Raw genomic sequence first — 23,879 nt, forward strand, 5'->3', positions numbered from 1 at the left:
TTTAGGTTTCCTGAACAAGCATTTTTATTAGAGTACACAAGGTAGTATTATTTTTTGTTCTTAGTGGGTTTTTTTTTATTTTTATTTAAAACATCTTGCTTTCTCCCTCAAACTTATCGGCTCCCATATTTCCTCTTAAAGTTTTTTTATTACATAGTCAATTGCCTTTTTACCTTGTTGAAGCACCTCTATAGTATTCCTTACTCTGTTGTCTCTTTTTTGTTGTTCTGTTTATTGATTAAATTTACTCTACATTGTTGTCTTTGTTGCATTGATTCCTTTCCAAGTAGTTGTTTTTTCCAGAAAATGTGCTGCATTTCTTTGGAATGTGGTTATAATAGGTTGTATTGGAATATTCATCATAGTAGGCTTAAAGATAAAGTTTTAGCATTCACACAGAATCCCACTGAACATATGGAGCAGAAGGTTGTAGTACTTGTTGATTCGGTGGTAGGTTTTAGGACTTGTTACATTCATAAATGCATAACAAAATGTGTTTCACATATATCAGTCAGTCATTTTCTAACCTGCTTCGTCCAGAGCAGGGTTGTGGGATGTGCTGAAGCCTATCCCGGCTATCATAGGGTGCAAAGCAGGCAGAAACCCTGGAAATGGAGCCACTCCATCTCAAGGCCAACACACACACATACACACATAAACCACGCACTACAGCCAGTTCAGTATCACCAATTCACCTAACATCTGCAAGTCTTTGGACTGTGGGAGGAACCCATGTAGGCATTGGGGAAAACAAGCAAACCTCATGCAGGGAGGACCTGGGACGCAAGCCTAAGTGTCTTTAATGTGACGCAGCAGCACTACCACCGTGCTGCCAACATATGTATCAATAATTCAATATTTTGAAATGTAACAACCAGTCAGGACTTAAAACATATTGTATGAATTTCACACTTGAGTTTGAGGTGCCTACTGAGTAGAGCTAGCAGTTAGTGTGTGACTGAATTTTGGAGAATAGATTTTCTTTCACAAAAGACATATTTCAAATCATTGATGAGGAATGGCATTCACTAGGTGGATTTAAATAATTAAGATCTACACAGTCAAAATAAATCATTCTTACGGGTTGTTAAACAGTAAAGTGACAGCAGTGATTATTTTGGTAGATTTAATTTTGTTGTTTCTCTATTTCTTTTTATGGTGTAATTTAAAAGAAGAGGTTGGTATTTTTCAAGGTGAAGTTCTTTCTTTGCAATCAAGGTATATATTAATTTGCCACAAGAAACTGTGTTCTAAAGTAAAACATTTTTGTAATAAAAAAAAATCTTAGCCTTGCATTTTATAATGGTTATGAAGTGCCCCAGTGTGAAGACAAAAACATAACTTACTGAGTACCTCAGTGTTTTAAGCCAAAGATGTTACCAAGTATTGGTCCGTGTCTTGAGATTGGATACTTATTGCAAAATAGCCATGTCATTTTAGGAAGGAACAAAAAGCAAACCATTACTTAGATGTTCAGCTATTTTCAGCTGTTAGTGTTCCATCACGACAGCTTTTCAGCCCCTGTGTTGTTTTTGCCTTTAGCATATACTTTTCACTTTGAAAAATCATCTCCTAGCAAAGTTACAGACAGTATTCAATTTTGACATCCAGATGTAAATTGCTGTCTTTGTTTTGCAGACAACTAGTCAATAATTCCTGAAAAAGTTATTCTTATCATCACTCACAGTCTTACTGTACATGAACATTTATTTCTTTATTTCATATATTGCTTGCTGCTGCAGGATATCATCATGCACATGGTCTAGTGAGAAAAAGATTGAGCACGCATATTATGTGCAGCTAAGTGACAAGGACTGAACAAATGTTATTGATATACGTTCCTTTTAATCACGTTGATTTTTAAGAAGTTTAGTACAGACATTTTAATGAGTAGCACCATTAAAGAGGAAGTTAAAAGAATTGAGAACAGCTTTGGAAAATAAAGGATAGAATATAAATTGGACAAAGGCAGAACATATGAGGTTTAATTATGATTAGGTTTCACAAGTTAGCCTGCAGGTAAAGCTATTGAAAAGAGCAGATACATTTAAATATTTAAGATATCTATGTAGCCCAAGATGGATAACTAGATGTAGAGATAACCCTTAGAGTGCAGTGTGCATGGAACAATTGGAAGAAGGTATCAGGAGGATATTGTATTATCTAAGGTTAAAGGTAAGTTTTTTTTAAGACGGTGGTAAGACCAGCAGTGATGTAGGAGACATGGGCACTGGAGGGGAGCACAACAGAAAAAGTTTGATATAGCGGAAATGAGGATGTTGAGATGGATGTGTGAAGTTAAAGGACAGAATAAGAAAATGATATTCAGAAGTAAAACAAATATGGGAGAGATCTTAGAAAATACAGGAAATTAGGTTGAATTGGCATGGACATGAGATAATGAGAGACAATGGATATGTGGGCATAACAGTGATGAGAGTAGAAATACAGGGGAAGAGAAAACGAGGGATGCTAAAGTAGAAGTGGATGGATAATGTAAAAGGTCTGATGGAAAAGGATCTGACTGGGGAGGATGTACAGGACCAAGCTCTATGGAGAAAATTGATCAAGTACATTGACCCCACATAAGTGGTCAATGATGAAGAAGTACAGTAATTTTAACATTGGCGACTCAGAGCAGTCCTTCATCTCAGAGTCTGCATGAGTTGATTGGTATCAGTAAGTGTCAGTGACTTTAGTAACTCAAAAACGTCCTCAATAATTGCCCTATTCTCAGCAAGAGCGACTCAACATGTCCTACAAAATTTGGCAGTCGGCTTTTGGAGCTTCTGTCTAATTCATCATGGTTTGGCTTAGTTGGACTCTGAATTTTTCACTTTCTCAGTATTTTTTTTTTTTTTTTTAAATTATATCAGCTTACATCACATAATGGAAACTGTAATTGTGTGTGTGTGTGTGTGTTGTACTTGTAAACATATTATCGACGTATTGGTGACTTGGCTCTTTTGTAAATCTCTCTCCGCAGGCTATGTAAAATAACACATATTGGATAAAGTGAAAAGTATTCACCGTTTTTTATAATCGAGTGATCTGACTGCATATGTCTTGGCATTACAAGCCATGGCACTACATAACTGCTGAAGAAACAGAACTGCAGAGACAAAGCTTTGGTAATTTGGTGAATGAAAGTGGGGTGTCAATTCAACCCACAATACCTGCTGCGATCAGAGGGGTGAACAGGAAACTTCCTTGTATTAAGAAAATAGTACCAAGAATATTCCATCAAATTTTATTATTTCAAGTTTACTTTTGTTGTCACTAACACACTTCATAAACGCAGAAGAAACACTTCTTAAATCGGAACATTTGCTGCCTCAAAGAAGATATCTTTTATAATGGAGGTGAAAGGTACCGAGGTCACAATGTGAAAATGGAAGCCTTAAAACGTACCAAATATAAAAGCAGGCTAGGATTTATTTTATTTTATTTTAAATGCCTCACTTTAGAATGCAAATTTGTATGGCAAACTTACATATACTTTAATTATGAAGTAACTTGAAAAATGACCAAACTTGGTTTTTAGTGGATGTGTGAGTTTGGGAACAGTGAGTAATTGTTTATGATTTGATATTCTTTGCTGACATAACCTGTTATTTAATATGTATATACATACAATTGATAAAGCTCTCTCTTTCCCTTCAGTCATTTTTATTTCCGACAATGCCCAGCAACTTTATGACCCCATGCAATATTCATGTGCCATGGAAATTTTTAGAATTACCACTTTTGAAGTCTTAACTTACCACCTTGCCACTTCATTGTGTAAATGTGAATTTCCAGGTAGTGTTTGTTGATGTTGATTTCCTGCTTGAATGATGTAAAAACACTTAAATAATATTTTGTTCCCAGAGAAATCTAAAAGATAAATATATTAACCATGCATCACATTTCTCCAAATATAACGTCACTACAAAAATGCCATTTTGGGCTAACCTAGTTGTTATTTTATATAAGGGAACTGGGTGTAAGGTCAGCATTGCGCCTTGGATAATTTGAGTAAGGTAGTTATTTCCAAGCTGTCCCACTGTGAGTTGACGCCAAAAGTGTGTTTATAAACAAAGGAGGCGATTTCAAAAGAAACCTCGGATTGTTTAACATTGCACATTTTATGATATTATCTAACCTGAACCATGTATGTGGAAAAATGTAATAACACATGGTTCTTGGAGCTTTTTCATTTGATTGGAAACTGATGGGTGTTTTTTTTTTTTTGCCTCTATATCAACTTTACTGTGTGCTGTTTGAGTAAAAAATAATAATGTAGGGATTAATTATAAAGTTCAGATACATTATTTTTGCACCATCTTCCTCAAAGTAGAATTAAATTCTCTAGATTAAATATGCCTTCAAGGTATTGTAAAACTAGAGGTTATCTCTCAAAAAAACACAGAACAGTAATTTATAAAAAAAACAAAAACAAAGTTACACTCCACAAAACTGACACATATCTCCGATTCAGGTTGGTCAGCTTTAAAAAATTCGATATAATATACACCTATGTGAAAATGGTGCCTATGTTTAGTACAGTTCAGGAAGGGGAAGCACATTGGGTGGTAACAGAAAAGAACTGAACGGGTAAGTTCCATTTCCTTTGCTGGTGTTAACCTTAAAATTGTTCACCCTACGGGTCTCAAGGCTTTATGTGAAAACTTGAATTTTCCATCTGTCCCATAGCATGTAAAAGGCAGGATTAGACACACCTGCTCACTAAATGAATGGTGTTAAAATGCATGTGCCTCAGCATTAAAAAGCTATTAATTTTGCCATAATTTTAATCCCCTCATTGAAATGCATGACACTACAAGTTAATTTGATCACAAATTACAATTAAATGGTTACATCAACTCGCTCTTGAAGCACGCACAGATGTATATGAAATAACTTCTTAATGGGATAAAAGTGCAATAACAAAAGTCTTTTTACCTTGAAAAAGCAGAGGTATTTCCTGCTTTGTTGAGCCTAAACCAGGAGGGAATTTAAAAAGAAATAGGTGTAATTTCCACACTGAAATTCAAGCCAGGTTAATCACAAAAGTTCTTTTTTAGTTTTGTGTTGCAATTTTTTTTTATTAGTATTTTCACCTGTGATTTCATTGTTTTCATGGGTTATTCATTGTGGATTAAGAAATCCACGTTGTTCCTCCATGGCAAGGTGAATGTAGAAACATACTGGTATGCCCATAAAACATTAATTGGGCTGCTGTTTGCTTTAGCCATCTAAGTGGATGGTTATCTTCTGAACATTTTATGAAATTGGTCTCACTCACGATGTAGTGGTGTCCATCTGTTCAAGAAGCAGGCTTTTTATTTTAATAGCACTGGGCATTTTAAACTTAGGATCAAGTATGTCACAGTACCTTATTGAGGCAGGTAATTCTTACAACCTGCTAGACATTCCTGATTTAATAAATAGCTATACCAACACTGTCTAGGTTTTTTGTGTGAGTGATCTAATATTAGCTTTCTGTGGAGAGAAAGTTAAAGTTGTTTGACCACATTGGCCAGCCATTTTTTAATTCTTAAGCAGTTTTTTTTCCCCAGCATCTCTCTAGCTGCAGTGTCTTTTAGACCTCTTTGTTAAAGCAGTTTAAGTTTCTTTTTTTTTTTTTTTTTGATTCTTTGAAATTATTTCCTTTTTAAGTCAGCTTCACAAAACTGACTGCGAACATGGATATGCACTTGATATCTCTTCTGTCCGTGTTATTTTGAGAGTACTTGCATGTCTACGAGATTTGCTTTGTTGTGTGTTCATGTTGAAAAACATGTCTTCCTCCGGTAGATGACACTTGTCCTGCTCTTTATTCTGTGTAGCCCTAAAAAAAAAAAAGGGAGGCACAGGCTATTGGCAACTGGTGTATTTTAAAAAAAATATATAACAGATTTTTGTTCTTACACATTTTATTTAAGAAGGGGTTTGATTCTGCAGTTTTTATTTTGCTTTAGTTTTCATTTTTCACTTTTTTTTGTTTTTATTTTGGTAAACAAAGTCCTTTTTTTAGTAGTTATAGCTACAGTTTTCATTAATGATATCTTTCTTAAGTGCCAAATCTTGTCTGATTCCAGTTAGTTATTTAATTTTTTTGGCACTTTTTAATATTTCTCAGTACCTCCTCAATGGTTCTTGTAGTTTCTGGGAAATTACAAACTAATTCATATAGGAAAATCTCAGATAAATATGAATTAAGAAAATTTGCTTTTTTCAGTTCACCCTTACTGTTCCTGTTACATCTCATCTACCTCCTTGACCTTTCTTTTGCTGCACAGATGCTCATAGATTATTATCTGGTCATCTTTTGCTTATTTGCAGTATTCCTCAATAACTACCTTATACCTTTTCTGCTGTCTTTTATACCTGGTGGTATCATATCCTCATATGACTCACAGCAACACTCGAGTTGTCTTGTAGGTGCTTTTTCTTTTGCAATTACTTTCTTAGCTTCTTATTCATCCACTGCAAATTCTCAAGGTTTCTAATTGTTTGTAGTAACGAGTCCTACATTGTACTTACTCTTAAACCCACTACACTGCTCCTCAGCGTTCCTTATATGTACGAGTTTGTCTCTTTTAGACTTGGCTGCATTAGATCCAAATGGTCTCTACTAAAATCAGATTTAGCAGCTTTAATTTTTGTATAGACACTCTGCGAAAACACTGTTAAAGTTGCTATATTAGTAGCACTAGATCCCAGTGGTTCACTTACGTCTACCTCAAAAATGATTATTAAACAATAATAAATCTAAGCTGACTTCTCCTCTCATTAGTGTTTAAAATAAAATTCACATTATTATGCTTCACTGTTTTATGGCAGTCTCTTAGCTACTATTTGGTTTTTATACGTCCATCCCCTCTTAGTTAAACATCCTTCAGTAACTTGCTAATTTGATTTTAATAAAAAAAAAATGCACATTTACTCCATTAGGGCTAGGATGTCTGTAATGCACTGTTAATGGTGGGAGACTGTTATTGCTGCTTTCTAGTCAATACATATTTTCATGCTAAGATGTGCCTCATCTCTTGTTTCAATCCTATTATATATTAGCAGCTACACCTCCCACTTTTTAATTTTTGACTTTCTCTACTAAATGGCATGTATACATTTATATTATATTCATCCCCAACTCTAGGAGTAGTCAAGGTTTCTGTAACTGCTATATTTACATGCAGTTACATATATCTGTAATTGAATTATTTTATTTTTAATGCTTCAAGCGTTAAGGCAAAAGTATGTTTTTAACTTTTGTAATTTTACTAATATTGATATTGGAGTTCATCTGTACCAAAAGGTGTGGCAATGTTCCATAACCGTATAACTTTATACCCTTCACAAATAAAAAATACAGTAAACAGTCAGCTGCTATAAGATTTGCTTGGAAACAAAAAGTGTCGATTTTTATACTACATCTCCTCTTAATACCCAGCTCTTTAGAATTTCTTTGCAAAGCTTGCAACCTTTCATTCATTCATTATCCAACCCACTATATCCTAACACAGGGTCACGCGGGGTCTGCTGGAGCCAATCCCAGCCCACATAGGGCTCAAGGCAGGGACAAACCCCAGGCAGGGCGCAAGCCCACCGCAGTAACGACCTACCTGTGTCATTTATTCCATTGTAGGCAATGACAGCTTGATCCACCTAGACTTTTTTCAGAAGCCTGCCCATATGCCCAGGAAGGTTTCCTACTTTCTGTCCTTGCACAACACACTGTACAAGATTCGTTGATGCTGGAACAAACCTTTGTGTTAGTACCTGTAACTGAGCTCCCAACTCTTTCAGGGGGTACGTTTAGGTGTGAGAAGTGTGGGCTTCATCTCCCCCCCCCCCATTTAAGAGTTACAGAAATCAACACTGTAAGGTCCTAAAAGGAGTTGAACAATTACCTCACTGTAAACTTGCACTACAGTTATAATATTGCAGAACCTGCGCCACTTTATAAAGCGCGTATTTACATATGATGACGATATCATTTTTAAGATGAAATGCAATTCTGTGTCCTGTCGAAAGAGAGAGAACGGAGGCACGTAGTGATTCACACACACACAGAGCACATAGAAGATAAAATACAAAACAAAGCATTTAACGTACTACTTTAGTTATGATGGGATATGAGAAACTAGTAAATTAAATGATTTTACGATGAAGTCTTTGATCTACTTTTTAATGACCAAATAAACCATGTGATTAAAATGGAAATTTCGAGATTAAAGTTGACATCTCATGCTTTTTTCCCCCCACTGTGTGCCTTTTTTTTTTTGTCTGTACCCTAATAAGCTTTCATATGACACTTAGACGGTGGGCTACGACTCACCTTTTCACGGCGACTTTGATATCTGACAACTTGTTTTTTATTTCGGGCACTGTGCGACTTTGTGAACTTGAGTTTTCGAGTTTCTCCGACACCCTATGTCACTCGATCAACTTCCTTTTGTTGTTCATACCACTGTTTAAACCAACAAATAGTATGTTTTTCCTTGCCTCCACTTGGTATTCGCTGAAATTCTATTTTCTCTCGTGCTTTTGCCATTGCCTTTTCACAGAACACTGAGCTTAATGGCTATTTATATTGATTTGCATATTCAAAGAGGAGTAATTCTGGGAGGAGTTGGGGTGGGGCAGTAGGCATGAGAGTTAATTTTCACGCTGTCCGGGATTTATGTAGCGGAAGAACGTGGAAGCTGGCGTTTGCACAGATTTATGCATCTGGATTTTTTTATGCATAAACTCATTTCCGCTTTTGTGCTTATGTCATGTTATAGTGCGAATTCTACGCACTGCGTTATGTATGAGGCCCCTAATGTTGCCTACACTGTATTTAAATAACTGTCCATCCTCAGTTGGAATGTGCACTTTGAGTTTGCTTTCTTCCTTCCTAGTACAAAAGTTCTCTGCGCCTGACGGAGGAGATGTGAGCAGAGGGGCTGTTTGCTTAGAAGATACTGACCTCCTCAAAAACATGCCGCTTTCTTTGCGGTGCTTTGGCAAACTTAAAAGCACACGTATTGATTCTTTGATTGTTTGCTTTTCTTTGCGAGCGAGCTCTCTCTCTCTCTCTGAAATTCTCTGCTCCTGATGCAGACACTCCTTTGAAGAGAAGATATATTTGCATTCTTTTAATTGTGAGAAAGAACTGTTATCTCTGTCTTGTCATGGAGCACAGTTTAAACTTTTGACTAAAGGGTGTTATTTCATGTCTAGAGGGCTCTAATAATGTTAACAGTGTGGGAGAGTTTATAAGGGCTTAAAATATATAAAAATAACCATACAAACATATGGTTTCTACTTCGCGGATTTTCACTTATCGCGGGGGGTTCTGGAACGCAACCCCCGCGATCGAGGAGGGATTACTGTAATCCTGTATAGGGCTTTAATGATTACGGATTTTTTTAGACCGATAACCAAGTCTTTGACCATGGTTGAGTTGTATGTTAAATCTGTCATTGATAATGAGTCATTTCTGAGTAAAACATGTTAGTGATGGTCCAATCCATGGGGGTGTACAAACTAGCGACCACACTTTTTCTTCAAGTTCACATGTATTTTCAAAAGCAGTTAGTTTTGTGGCAAGGCTATTAGCTGTACATCTGGCTGGAAAATTTTATGTCTGTAGTACCTCTGATTTACACTTGTTTTTATCTATGTGGTGATGCGTTAGTGTAATAGAATTCTCTTTATTAGTGTTGTCAAAACAAACATTTTGCTCGAGGTTGGCTGGATTCTTAATTATTATGTCTTATCAGTGAAATAGTTAACCTGGTGGTCAGTAACAGTGACAATGGTACCCAGGCTCAGAGCAGTTGATTAGCTGCCAAAAGTCTTTGTTTGTCAAGTCACTCTTTTTTGCTTACGGTGTTCCCAAACAGCAATTTTGACCATGGTTCGTTTTCTCTGAAGGTTAATTGATAGAAATCTCATGTTTAGTTTAAATATTGCCCTAGTATGCCTATTGGAAATGAATAAGCTTTCTAAAAGTAATTCTATATCAAGTGCTGCACATTTAAGTTAAGCATATAATCAATAAGAGTTTTTGATTTAAACTTCTACTTAATCAGTGTTTAATCATTACCTGCCATACTTTTCTACATCAGTAATTTGTAGTCCCTTTCTTATTTATTTATGTATGTATGTTTGTTCACTGCTTCCATGGAGATAGCCCGACCTAATAGTAATTAGCCAGATTTTAATGTTTCCATGTGTTTCTTTTGGGATGCACTATTGAAAAGAAAGAACGCTTTTTGTTATTTCTTAAAGTATGACACATGTGGAGGACACTTGCTGTAAAGCTAGCAAGTGAATGGAATTGGCTAGATTATTTTAATAAAATGCTTGTAAAATATTCTTTAGTGGTATTCCCTATTTGGTTTTTTTAACATTGATGTATGTACAGTTATGTTATATATGGCAAGTTTTAAAGCCAAACTGATAAAAGTATTTATTTTTAAACAGGCTAAATAAAATCTGCACTGGTGTGAATGTTCAGCGAAAGAACCAGTTCATGCAGAGGCTACATAATTATTGGCTGTTGAAGAGACAGTCAAGAAACGGGGTGCCGCTAATTCGGAGGTTGCATTCTCACCTTCAGTCACAGCGGAACGCAGATCAGGTGAGGGAACCATATGGCATGACTTTGCAGCTCTGCTTCTTTTAAGTATATTATTGATTGACCAATAACATGCAGTTACTACAGTTAAGTAGATAACATTATTACTGTCTTAGGTTTGAAGTTGAAAAGGCATTTGCTATTTTGGTAAATTTAAATAGTTCATGAAATATTCTCAACTTTCCGATTTGATGTTTTATTTTCAGATTTTTTTTTTTTTCTCCCCCAGTTAATTATGTTTGCAATCCTAAAACAAATTATAATGATGAGACTGTTAATGTAGCAAATTCATTTTTTTGATGAGTTAAATATGAGTTAAATATGTAAGAGATCAGTATAACCAAAGAACAGTCAGTTCTTTAGTTAGTTCTTCATATCCAAGGTGTTTTATTCCCAGTATGTAATAAGAAATATTGGTGTTAAGATAGCAAAATCAAAGAACAATATACCGGCTACTATAAAGCAGAATGGGCATGTCCCTGGTGTGCAGCATTAGGAGAAATCTTGTCGATGAAGAAGCCAATGCAATGTTTAATGAAGATTAGAGAATTGTAATTTTTACTATGATTTGCACAGAATATTTATAAACTTTAGAAAATAGTGACTTTTGGAGTGCCAGTGAATAAACAAGCTTTGTTGGTCTGAATGGCCTGTTCTTGTCAACTGTTTTTCTAACATTCTAAAAAAACCAAAAGTGGTAGCAATTGAGCAATTCATGTTTCTTTAAATGTCCATTTTAAAATTAGTCTGGCACATATAAGAATATATGCATGTTTTTGTTGAGAGCAGCATTAAAAGTGTCTTTCACATATTCCATGTAACACTCACTTTTTCACAAAGATGGGTTAACAAAGCCATACATTTGTATGCACTGTTGACTGATGTAAATGTATGATACAATGGAACAATTTGTCCTCATATTTGTAAAGCAAATACTGGGTACCACTAGACCTGACAGCTAAATTTACATTTAAGTAGCTGCATGACTACTTGTTGCTTTGGGTATTTAAGGCTGAAGGTAGTCGCATGTCAGCTATGGCAGAGGGCAGAAAAAAGTCCTGATGTACATCAACCTGAGAAGCCAAGGTTTGAAGGCTGTTAATTTAATGGACACAAAATATAAAAATTGTTTGGATTATGTCTTAAAAGGAGAAACCACAAACTGGCAGACCCTGTCAACAGTATCAGTCATGCTCCTTTTTACTTTAGAATGTCAAAGTACCTTGAGTATAGTATATTTACAAGAAATATGTCATCTACATTATTTTTAGCACAGTTCAGCTTTTTATTTATTTTTTTATTTTTATTTTTTTAATGCCAAGCTGCTAGCATTATGTTTCTAGTGAAATATTGGCAGATGGACACCAATTCACTCTGCCACCATGTATAACTTAAACTTTTATTCAGGAATAATAAATGCTGACTTCTGAGCACACGTTCTGTCAAAACAAGTTCATTGCCAAAGAGAGAATTTCCCTTTTTACCATCAAGAAAGCAAGCTAATCTAAAAAGGGATAAAAACACTCCCAATACCAAACATGCACAAAACTAGCTCATTGTGAAAATGTCCCCAGTTTACTGATACTGTACATACAAGTCATCTCATCTGACTGTTTTGTACTTATTACAGAAGTTCATCTTGCTTTGCTTCTTGCAAAGAATGATGAAAGAAACTTCAGTGGTAGTTGTTTTCAGCATTATTTTCCCATTGAGTAATTTGAATTTAAAAGGAAAAAAAATTGAAAAATTTCAGGACAAATAAGGAAATTGTTTCAGAAAGAGGCCAAACAAAGCATGCCCGTCTGTTTATTTTGAAATACGCATACAAAAAAGAAATGCATTCCTGATTCTCTACTGACAATAACCATTAAATAAAATAATTGAAGTAAACAAGGGAGCACCTAAAGTAATACAGTGGTAAAGCAACATTTTAAAAATAGTGGTTTTATAGTTTTCTTTAAAAAAGAGCTAATAAAAAAAAAATATTCTAAAAGTCTATCCACATTCTTTTATTTTATAACGTTATTGTAGAACTGTGGAACATGATCAGGGATCAGAATGACCCATTGCGGTGTCTTCTCTATAACAATACAGTATTTCTATAACTGCAGATTTTCAGTTTTTCTAGTTCTAAACTAAAACTTAAGTTAGAATATAAAAAAAGCCTACAGTCTCTTGTTAGTTGTTGTTGTTGCTTTATTGTGTTTTTTTAATAACTATATATGACCAAATGTCAATGATATGGCAAGAAATATTGTGTCAGTTCAGAAGGTCTTAACACTAAATCCCTGAGGCCTATGAAAAAACTCATAATTCTGGCCCAACTTAAATCCCTTCACACCTCTTCATCAGCATCTTTTGTGTTGTAAATGCATCGATCAGCACAAGCAGCCTACTGTCCCATTACCTGCCTTGACGGAGCTCAGCTCGGCAAAATGTTCTTCCAGCTCAAGCCAAGGCTCCTTATCTGCATGTGAGGTTCCTGGAGTTGTATAAGGTTAATAATACAGTATATCATTATTTGGAATACATGCATTTCATGTGTGTTCTGTGTCAAGAAAGATCTGGGTAAGTGTAGGATGAAAGGAAATGTGAGGCAAGCAATGCTGAATACGTACATAAAGCAGAAACTTTTTCCATGTTATACTAATAAAGACATGAAGTGTATAATGTGTGAAGACTTTAGTCCAAATATCAAATAAACATGTGTGCTTCAAGAATATAACCATAGAAATTATTATTACTATAATATAATAAAAACTTACATTTCATTTGAGTCTGTAGCACCCCATGTAAATTTTGGTTACTTGTAAAAGTTTGAGCAGTTTTATTCTGTGTATTCTGTGACATTCACGTGGTACAACAAACTTGCCTCTCCTTCTCTCAGTTGATGGCATTTATCTCCATTGTTTTCACAAGAGCAACGCTGTGGCAGATGCCTGCTCAGAACTATTTGTTGTACCTGCAATCAAAGATACAATGTCTCGTGACTGCTATCAGACTGGACAAAGGCAGGACTATAACAGACAGCTTCTTCACAGCTCTTCTGCTGGCTAATAGACTGCTGCACTCTGCTTGGCACCATATAGTAAAATGGGACTTCCACCTGCAGCTAAAGTCACTTCAGTATGCGAGTAATTCGACACGCTGCTGTTTAGATCTGGCAGTGCCGTGATGATTGGATTTTCTTGTGATACACAAAAGCAGCTGGTAGATTGTGAAAATAAGTTATCTTTGTCGTTTGTTATTTTTGAGTCATGACTTTAACCTCAAGTATTCACTAATTTTGAAGACCTTAAACTCCTCCTCGGTTAATCATTATTGGTCATTAGAACATGAAATTGTATTGTTGGTGGTTGACAGTCTAGCCTTATGCCGTAAGTAAATGAGGGATAGAGTCTCATTCAGCTGAAGGAGCCAGCTGATTTAATGCACGGTTTTCTAACGCACATTAATAACACACTGGGCAATAAGTGTTTTTTACTACATTGGCATGACTGGAAGGCATTGCTCTTGAGTTGTCTTGCCAGTCCCTAACCACATAATTTGAATCATGATATTCCAGTAAATGGGGTGGTGTTGGTAGGAATTCATTGCATTGTCATGCTGTTTCAAAAGTACATATTTAATTAATTGGACATTAGGGTAATTCAGGCAAGACTTTTTTTTTTTTATTATTTGACCGTAGAATATTTTTTATGGGAACAGGCTATTCAGTCCAATAAAGCTTGTCAGTCTTACTCATCTTATTAAAAATAACATTTAGTTGAGTTTTAAAGGTCCTTAAAAGCCCCCATCTAGCACAATACTTGTGAGCTTATTTCACGTGTCTATACTTAACTGTATGTTTTTTAGAACTTTGAAATGTGTGAAATTTACCCTTAAGAAGTTTCTCTCTATCTTTCTGTTTTCATGTTAGATAACTTGGATTTACTGTTCTAATTTATGATTTTGAACACATCACTTATGGCTCCTCTTAATATTTTGTTTAAACTGAAAAGATTCATCTCCTTTAGTATTGCCTTTCTGCTGATATCTCTTATTGGAGCTTATATGTCGCCGTCTTGGAATCTGCCTAGTTGTACTTAAGTTGACTTTCTGAAGACATCTCAATGAGGCCTCATTAGTACATTAAGTAGCCTAAACATAGAAGAAAAACTACTCTATGAATTGTACTACATACTTTAGGCTATATACTCTACCATATTCAATAGCATTTCTAATTGCTATTGTATAATTTCTGTATGTAGAATGTGAAGAGTACAGTATACTACTTTCAAGTTTCAAAACTATTACTGTAGCATTCATATCTTAACAGTTTTACTTCTTAATGTGTCATATTTAGTATATATCTAATTTACTTTGTCACACAAATGTTTCCAAGTCTGAATTCGTCTTGGGTCTCTCTTAGCTGATTGCAGATTATCTGTCATTCCACATAGTTTCATATCTATGTATATTCAGAAGGACAGTGATGTCCACACTGATCCCTGAGGGATACTTTTTAACATTTAAAATAAAGTATCTTGCACCATAATCCTTTGCTTGCTGTGTTTAAGTCAAATATCACACACTTGCACACTGTCTTGGACCCCCTCTTGTGGGATGTTGTTAAAAGTTGCCTCAAAAATCAAGATTAATTATATGTTGTGAATGTCTCTGATCATTTGCTGTTTTATAATAAAATTCCAGCATTTTAGTGTAAACCAGAGTTTCTTAAACTTCTTTTTTTTTTTGCAATCCAATCTTGCTGTTTTAATGTCTCTAGAGACCCTTTCCTTGTTAAATTCCTTAAAGAAATGTCAGTGAGATGGGGGAAGGTATTTTCCCCTTTGGAGAATTATGGCCAATCATCTTAGCTTTTCCTCCTTTATGAATCAAGAATGATTGTTAGGGGTGAATGGTAATAGAGGACGATTGTCAGAAATTTTGATTGCTTAATCTACCCATGGACCCAATTTACAAACTTTTTGTGACCTATTACCTTTAAGTATGATAGTAACTCACAACCCAATGGAGGTTAACCTCGACCCATACAGTCTTGATTGTCCCCTAATTTACTTGAACTTGACATGTGTTGCTCAATCGTTTTTTAATTATTGCTTCCATTGCTTTATCTATGATTCATTTTAAGCTTCGTAGTATGTAACTAGAATTTGCTTAATAATGTATTTTATATATTGGAATAACATTTTCAAGCTTCCAGTTGTACGAAATTTCCCCTTATGCACTAATTTTTTTTTGGCAGATGTTTGTTTATATACAGGAGCATCTTAATAAATTAGAATATCATCGAAAAGTTTATTTCAGTAATTCAGTTCAAAAGGTGAAATTCGTATATAGATTCAACGCACACAGTGATATTTCAAGCATTTATTTCTTTTCATTTTGCTGATTATGGCTTATAGCTAATGAAAACCCAAAATTCAGTATCTCAGAAAATTAGAATATTGTGAAAAAGTTCAATATTGTAGACTCATGATGTCCCGCTCCACTCGGCTAATTAACCCAAAACACCTGCAAAGGTCTCTCTGTCTGGTTCAGTAGGCCACACAATCATGGAGAAGACTGCCGACTTGACAGTTGTCCAGAAAACAGTCATTGACACCCTCCACAAGGATGGGAAGCCACAAAAGGTCATTGGTAAAGAAGTTGGTTGTTCACAGAGTGCTGTATCCAAGCATATTAATGGAAAGTTGTGTGGAAGGAAAAAATGTGGCAGAAAAAGGTGCACAAGCAACAGGGATTACCACAGACTGCAATTGGAGTTAGTGCTTCTAGAGTCACCACACTGAAACGTATCCAGGATATGGGGTACAACTGCCACATTCTTTGTGTCAAGTGGCTCCTGAACCAGAGACAACGTCAGAAGTGTCTAACCTGGGCTAAAGAGAAAACAGATTGGACTGTTGCTCAGTGGTCCAAAGTCCTCTTTTCAGATTAAATATTGTGTGTATTGTGCATTTCATGTGGAAATCAATGTCCCAGAGTCTGGAGGAAGAGTGGAGAGTCGCAGAATTCAAGTTGCTTCAGTTTCAGCGTGAAGTTTCAATAGACAGTGGAGATTTGGAGAGCCATGTCATCTGCTGGTGTTGATCCACTGTGTCTTATCAAGTCCAAGGCCAGCTCAGCTGTCTACCAGGAAATTTTAGAGCACTTCATGCTTCCCTCTGCTGACAAGCTTTATGGAGATGCTGATTTTATTTTCCAGCAGGACTTATAACCTGCTCACACTGCCACAAAGTACCAATACCTGGTTTAATGACTATGGTATCAGTGTGCCTCATTGGCCAGTAAACTCACCTGATTTAAACCCCTTAGAGACTCTTTGAGGTATTGTCAAGAGGAAGATGAGAGACACCAGACCCAACAATGCAGACGAGCTGAAGGCCGCTATCGAAGCATCCTGGGCTTCCATAACACCCCAGCAGTGCCACAGGCTGATCGCCTCTATGCCATGCCGTATTGATGCAATAATTCATGCAAATTGAGCCCCATCCAAGTATTGAGTGTGTATATGGACATACTTTTCAGTAGGCCAACATTTCTTTATTGAAATTTTTTTTTTTGTTTTTTTTTTTGTTAGTTATATGTAATATTCTAATTTTCTGAGATACTGAATTTTGAGTTTTAATTACCTGTAGGCCATGATCAGCAAAATGAAAAGAAATAAACGCTTGAGAAATATCACTCTGTGTGTAATGAATCTATATAATATGAGTTTCACTTTTTGAATTGAATTACTGAAATAAATGAACTTTTTGATGATATTCTAATTTATTGACATGCATCTGTATATACTGTACTCTCTAACCTTCTTAAGAACTCTAGAATAAATGTCATCTGGTCCCAAGAATTTGATTTCAGCCTTATCAATCTAAACAGAATGTACCAGTAGTTATCAGCAGTGCAGAAATCAATATGATATTGATGCCTGCTATTGGATCAGTGCATCCCTGTTTTCAGATACTGTAATCCCGGATTACTGTCAGATTATTGATAGTCTAGGTGATATCCATGATATGTGTATTAATTGGATATTTCCAACCTAATACCTATTTGAAATTTCCATTTTTTACTTTCTGCTTTTGGGCATTGACGACTATGACATTCCATTCTGTTCTTATTACCTATTATGACATCTGCAAATGTTTATTTGTTTTCTTTTTTTCTCTTGACCTCATTTACTAGACAATCTTCTCTAAATTACAGTACATGCTATCACAAAGTCACTATGACAAAAAACATATCACTTTACTTTTCATCACATAATAGTGTATCAGCTCATTATCAGTTTTTTCTCTTAACTCTGCTCTGTTCTTCCTTTTCCAGTAAAATACAAGTACTTAACACTAGAATTATCAGAGCCTACGAAAATACTCGTAGATCTGTCCCACCTTAAATTGCTTCGCACCCCTCCATCAGCGTCTTTTGTCCTGTAAATGTGTCGAAAAAGGCAGCAAGTAGCCTGCCATCGCATCCCCCACCGCCGCACAGTTTTCTCAGCTCAAGTCTGTTTCCCTGCGTGTCAGTTGCTTGGAGTTGTATAGAGTGAGATGTCAAACAAAATCACACCTTTTATAAATACTATATCGTTATTTGGAACACATGCATTTCATTTGTGTTCCGTGTTTACAGCAATCTATGTATAGTAAACACATTGTTAAAACAGAAATGTTTTTCAAGTTTTAGTAATAATTGACAAAATGTAGACATGAAGTGTATAATGTGTGAAGCCTGAAGTCTAAATACTAGTCTAAAAAATGTGCACCGGTGGGGGATGTGATAGCACTCTGCTCGCTGCTTATCAACACATTTACAGGACAAAAGATGCTAATGGAGAGGTGCAAAGCAATTTAAGGTGGGATGGATCTACGAGTTTTTTCGTTGGCTCTGGTAATTCTAGTATTAAACTTAAGCACGGGGAGGAAATGTAGCTTGTTGTTGAGAATTTGATATCTAGGTGATAAAAAACTTAAGGATTGCAGCTTTTTAATAATTAATAATAATAAAATAATTCTTTGCATTTATATAGCACTTTTCTCACTACTCAAAGCGCTCCGCAATTGCAGGTTAAGGGCATTGCTTAAGAGCCCAACAGAGAAGAGTCCCTTTTGGCATTTATGGGATTCGAACCGGCAACCTTCCGATTGCCAGTGCAGATCCTACGATTTAGATATAAATAGGCTGACCCGCCTTTTAAGGCGACCGACTTTTAAGTTGACCACTTCTTAAAGCAATTCAATATGTAGATCAATTTGATATTTTATACAAACTCATTGATTTGGTTATATTGCATTTGAGTGGTATTACTTTAATACTCGTAGTTTCTGTTATTTTTGTGATGAAATTTAGACTTTTTTTTTCTATATTGAGGTCGCCCTTTTGAACCCCCCTGATATTTACTATGCGGTGAAGCTTTTGTACTCCATCAACATTAATTCTTTCCAGAGACACAATTTTGTCTATTTTTCCAGCGCATCGCGCACAAAAGCAAGGAAATGATCGAAGCACCAGAACTCTGCTCACATCATGTCGCTTCGTACCGCAAGCTGCAAGTAGTAAGTCTGTGATAAGCGGAATACCGCTACGCTTTCCACTCATGTAATGGAAGGACAATCCTGACTGCTTTTATATAGTAAGAAAGAAGAAGAAGATAACGCACAGTGTGGAGTAGAAAATCATCTTTTACCTGGAAAAACAAAACTACAAATCGCATCGTGCATTGCAAAATGGACGGGGCTTGTGTGAAACTCTGCGCCTGCGTAGCACTCACGGGACGGAAGGACAATCCCAACCGCTTTTATATAGAAGGATGTTAGTTGTAGCATCCTGACCTTTATTCTTTTGACCTTTCTCTTTACAGGCTGAGCCTGATGAGAAGACCAGTGCAGTCAAGGAGGAGCTGAAGTACTGGCAGAAGCTCCGGCATGACTTGGAGAGGGCTCGACTTCTTATTGAACTCATCCGAAAGAGAGAGAAGCTAAAGAGAGAGCAGGTAACACTTGGATGTTGGCTCTCAGAAATAATTATCAGTGCACTCAAGAGACATAGAAAAAGAAATAGTCTTTCCAAATCATGGATAATGTCTCTTGCATCCTGAGTCATTAGATGTGTGTGTTTTCCTTTCCTCTCCTTTTGACCTTGATAATTTCAGTAGTAATGCTGTCATTTATGGTGTGCTCCCATACAATTATGGTAAATTAAAGCTTTAGTAGTTCCAGTGAAAACGTTTGTGTGTACTCATGAGTGAAATGTTTTTCTACCCCCACATGGAGTGTTATTTCTTGGTTATGCACACAATTGGTAAGTTTAAAAATTGCATGGGTGTATTGTATTGGTTTATAATTTTATCACTGCATCATTAGTGGAGTGAAAGATTAGTCTGTGGGAACACTTTGACAGGACCAGCAGCCCCAGCATTTATTGTAGGTTACTGTTAATGTCTTCGTAACCAGTTGCGTATTTACAGTGCATCTGGAAAGTATTCACAGCGCATCACTTTTTCCACATTTTATGTTACAGCCTTATTCCAAAATGGATTAAATTCATTCTTTTCCTCAGAATTCTACACCTACCTTTGTCGATTTTCGCAAAGTGTTCGACTCAGTTGATCGAGCTGCCCTGTGGGACATCCTGAGGGTCCGCGGGATCCCCTTGAGGTTGCTGGATGTCATGGCCGGCCTGTACACTGGTACCACGAGTGCTGTGCCGTGTGGTGACAGGACCTCTGCGTTTTTCCCAGTTGATTCTTGGGTTCATCAGGGGTGATGTCTTGCTCCTACTCTGTTCAGTGCTTGTATGGACTGGGTGTTGGGCAAGGTCGTGGGGTGCAGCAGCTGTTTGACATCTGTTGGTGAAGAAAGATTCACAGATCTTGACTTTGCTGACAATGCCGTGATCTTCGTGGAGTCAATGGAGGCTCTGATCGTGGCGCTCGAGAGACTGAGTGAGGAGTCTGAGTGTCTGGGCTTGCGAATGTCCTGGATAAAAACCAAGATCCAGGCCTTTAATGACCTCTTGGGCACAGCCTTCTAGCGGTGTGTCTGTTTGCAGAGAGAGTGTTGACCTTGTTGAGAGTTTACTTGCTTTGGCAGTGACATTCATGTCTCTGGCAACTCTTCCTACGAAGTCAGTAGACAGATTTGGAGAGTATTGGGGGTGGTTCATGAGGTCACTGGAAAGGGGTGTGTGGAGCTCCCGATATCTATGCAAAAGGACTTTAGAGTCCTGGGGCCTCATGAATAAACTGCGTACGCAAAAAAATGTCGCGCAAGAACGTTTCCACGTTCAAATGGCGATGTATAAAACCTAAACTTGGCATAAATCCACGCACATTTCCACAGTAGCTCATACCCTGTCATATGCAAGTTCTGCGCTTGGTTTTGCAGACTGGCGGCACCCAGCGTCAAAGCAGTGCTACTGTTCCTATGTAGTTACCCTTTCTTTTTTTTAGATCCACATCCCTGATGTGGCTTTAAAAATACACTAAAATTAATTGCATATTGTTAATTAGTTTAATGCATCTGATTGTAATTAACCTGTAGCAATATAATGGTCCATAGAATGGTCAAACTATTCCAAATACCATAACTGCTTTAGCATTGTTACTGTCACTGCACCTGCTTCTTCTTTCAGCTGCTTCCATTAAGCATGAAAGTTGCCACATCGGATCATCATATGATATCTTTTGTAAGTAGGGTGTGTCTTATTAGAATCTCATGTTTCACGTCCCTGCGAGGCGGCCCTGTGACAATCTCTTGGCACCAAGTCTCATGTTTATGGTCCCTGCGAGACGCTCTGTGGCCAGTCTATTTTGTCTCATGGGAAAAGTAAGGACAGGAATTGGAGGTTAGTACGTTTGAAAGACAGTACTGCTACAATAAAGTATTTCATCGAAGCTCGCGCACGGTGCAGCAAGCATCTTGCATGAGACATGAACAATCACTGCGCCGCCGTGTTCCCATGTTTAATAACATGCTTTAACTCCTATCATCATGAAAATGATATCACATATACAGTACATCTCAGTATTTTAATTATTCAGAGACCTGTAATATCACGAATGTAATGGATTCTGTGTCCTGTCAGAGGAAGAGAAAGCCCGGAAGTACGTAGTCATTCACACACACAGAGCACATAGAAGATCAAATACAAAGCAAAGCATTTAATGTGCTACTTTAGTTACGATAGGATTTGAAAAACTAGTAAATTAAACGATTTTAAGATGAAGTTTATGATGATCTACTTTAATGAAAAAATAAACTGTGATTAAAGAGGAAATTTCGAGATTAAAGTTGACATTTCATGCTTTTTTACCCCACTTTGTGCTTTTTTTTTTTTTTTCCCTCTGTACCCTAATAAGCTTTCATATGACACTCGGACAGTGGGCTACGACTCACCTTTTCACGGTGACTTTGATATCTGACACCGTACGACTTTGTGAACTTGAGTTTTCGAGTTTCTCCGACACCCTATGTCACTGGATCAACTTTCTTTTGTTGTTCATACCACTGTTTAAACCAACAAATAGAATTTCAGCGAATACCAAGTGGAGGCAAGGAAAAAACATACTATTTTCTCTCATGCTTTTGCCATTGCCTTTTCACAGAACGCTGAGGTTAAGGGCTATTTATATTGATTTGCATATTCAAAGTAAAAAGGAGTAATTCTGGGAGGAGTTGGGGTGGGGCAGTAGGCACGAGTGTTAATTTTCACTTTGACCGGGATTTATGTAGCAGAAGAACGTGGAAGCTGGCATTCACACAGATTTATGCATCTGGATTTTTTTTTTTTGTGCTTACGTCATGTTATAGTGCGAATTCTACGCACTGTGTTATGCATGAGGCCCCTGGTGCTTCCTGTCTTGCTATATGGTTGCGAGACATGGATGCTATCCTGTGACCTAAGACGAAGACTGGACTTCTTTGTGTGTGTCTCCAGAAAATCCTTGGGTACCATTGGTTTGACTTTGTGTTGAATGAGCGGTTGCTCATGGAGTCCCGAATGAGGCACATTACCTGCATTGTGAAGGAGCATCATTTATGGCACTACGGCCATGTGGCGCGTTTCCCAGAGGGTGATCTGGCTCATAAGATCCTTATTGTTGGGTACCAGAGTGGCTGGACCACGCCAAGGAGTTGCCCACATAACACCTGGCTGCGGCAGATAGAGGGTCATTTCCGGAGGGTGGGACTGGGCCGTGCATCTGCCTGGGGGGTTGCAAACTGGGATCCCTAGTTGTTTCGTTGTGTAGTGGGTGCGGCAACGTACTATACCAGTGCATGCTTCCCAACTTGACTTGACTTGATACCAAGTTGAATTTTGATTTTCTTTTGAAAAAAGAAGTAATGAAATTGCACATGATTAATTAATTTTTTTGTAAACAGTCTTAATATGTAGCAGAACATTTGTAACTAAGGTCTGATAGTGTCAATACCCAATTCCCTACTGATTGGTGACATTATTTTGCTCTCAAACTATGCACAAGTTTATTCCTGAACTAATACGATAATGGGATTCTAACTCTATACCAGGATTAAAAGAATATATGTATGTGTTTTTGCTTTTTAAAATGTTTATGAGAATAAAAGTGATCTCACAATTGTTTACCGAAATTCTCCTGCTTCAAAAACAAAGCATTTACAGAATTGACTTCTGGTGTTTTTGCTTTTGATGTGTTAATGCCATGCTTTTTAGCATCACCACTGTGAGCCATTGTCATATGCCCTCAAGCCCCTGCCCCCACCCTTTTTTAAATTGTATCTTTGGGTATTCCTAGTAATTCATCAACTTGCAGTCATAAGAGCGGCACTGAATTTCACTTACATTATATATTAACTATATGTGGGTAGTTGATATTATATATTATTTGAAATAGAAAAAAATCAAATTCTCACTTAGAGGATCTGTGCAAAACCTGGCAGCGTCTAATCAATAACATTTATTGAGGAAACAGATTCTCTTCCCTTTTTTATTTATTTATTTATTTTTCCTACTGTTAAAGTTTTACTCTGTTGGCCTAACTCTCTTTCTCATGGGTGAGGGTTGATTTGATTCAAACCTAGTTTTGTAAAATGTGACTTGCTTTTATGGAATGTTATTTGATTTTAATAAATAAAATAAAATGTTTAAAAAGTTAAAAAATAATAATAAAAAAGAGTATTTTCACATTTTCAGAACTAGTTCTTGTGACATACCTTGCATCAGGTATCCACCTCTCTCAAGCAAGTTTGGTTCCCTCCAGTACAAACACAAGTACAGA

At 36.6% G+C, this 23,879-nt stretch overlaps 1 protein-coding gene across 1 annotated transcript in view; it reads left to right on the plus strand.

Moving 5' to 3' along the window:
• The window catches only part of brpf3b (bromodomain and PHD finger containing, 3b), a 62,215-nt gene that overhangs the window by 16,743 nt on the left and 21,593 nt on the right, over positions 1 to 23,879 (plus strand). The window contains exons 3-4 of the mRNA XM_039749291.1: positions 10,462 to 10,618; positions 19,482 to 19,613. Of these exons, the coding sequence (XP_039605225.1) occupies positions 10,462 to 10,618; positions 19,482 to 19,613 (289 nt within the window). The remainder of the gene's footprint in view (positions 1 to 10,461; positions 10,619 to 19,481; positions 19,614 to 23,879) is intronic.

This window comes from Polypterus senegalus, chromosome 3, assembly GCF_016835505.1.
Source record: "Polypterus senegalus isolate Bchr_013 chromosome 3, ASM1683550v1, whole genome shotgun sequence".
NCBI lineage: Eukaryota > Metazoa > Chordata > Cladistia > Polypteriformes > Polypteridae > Polypterus > Polypterus senegalus.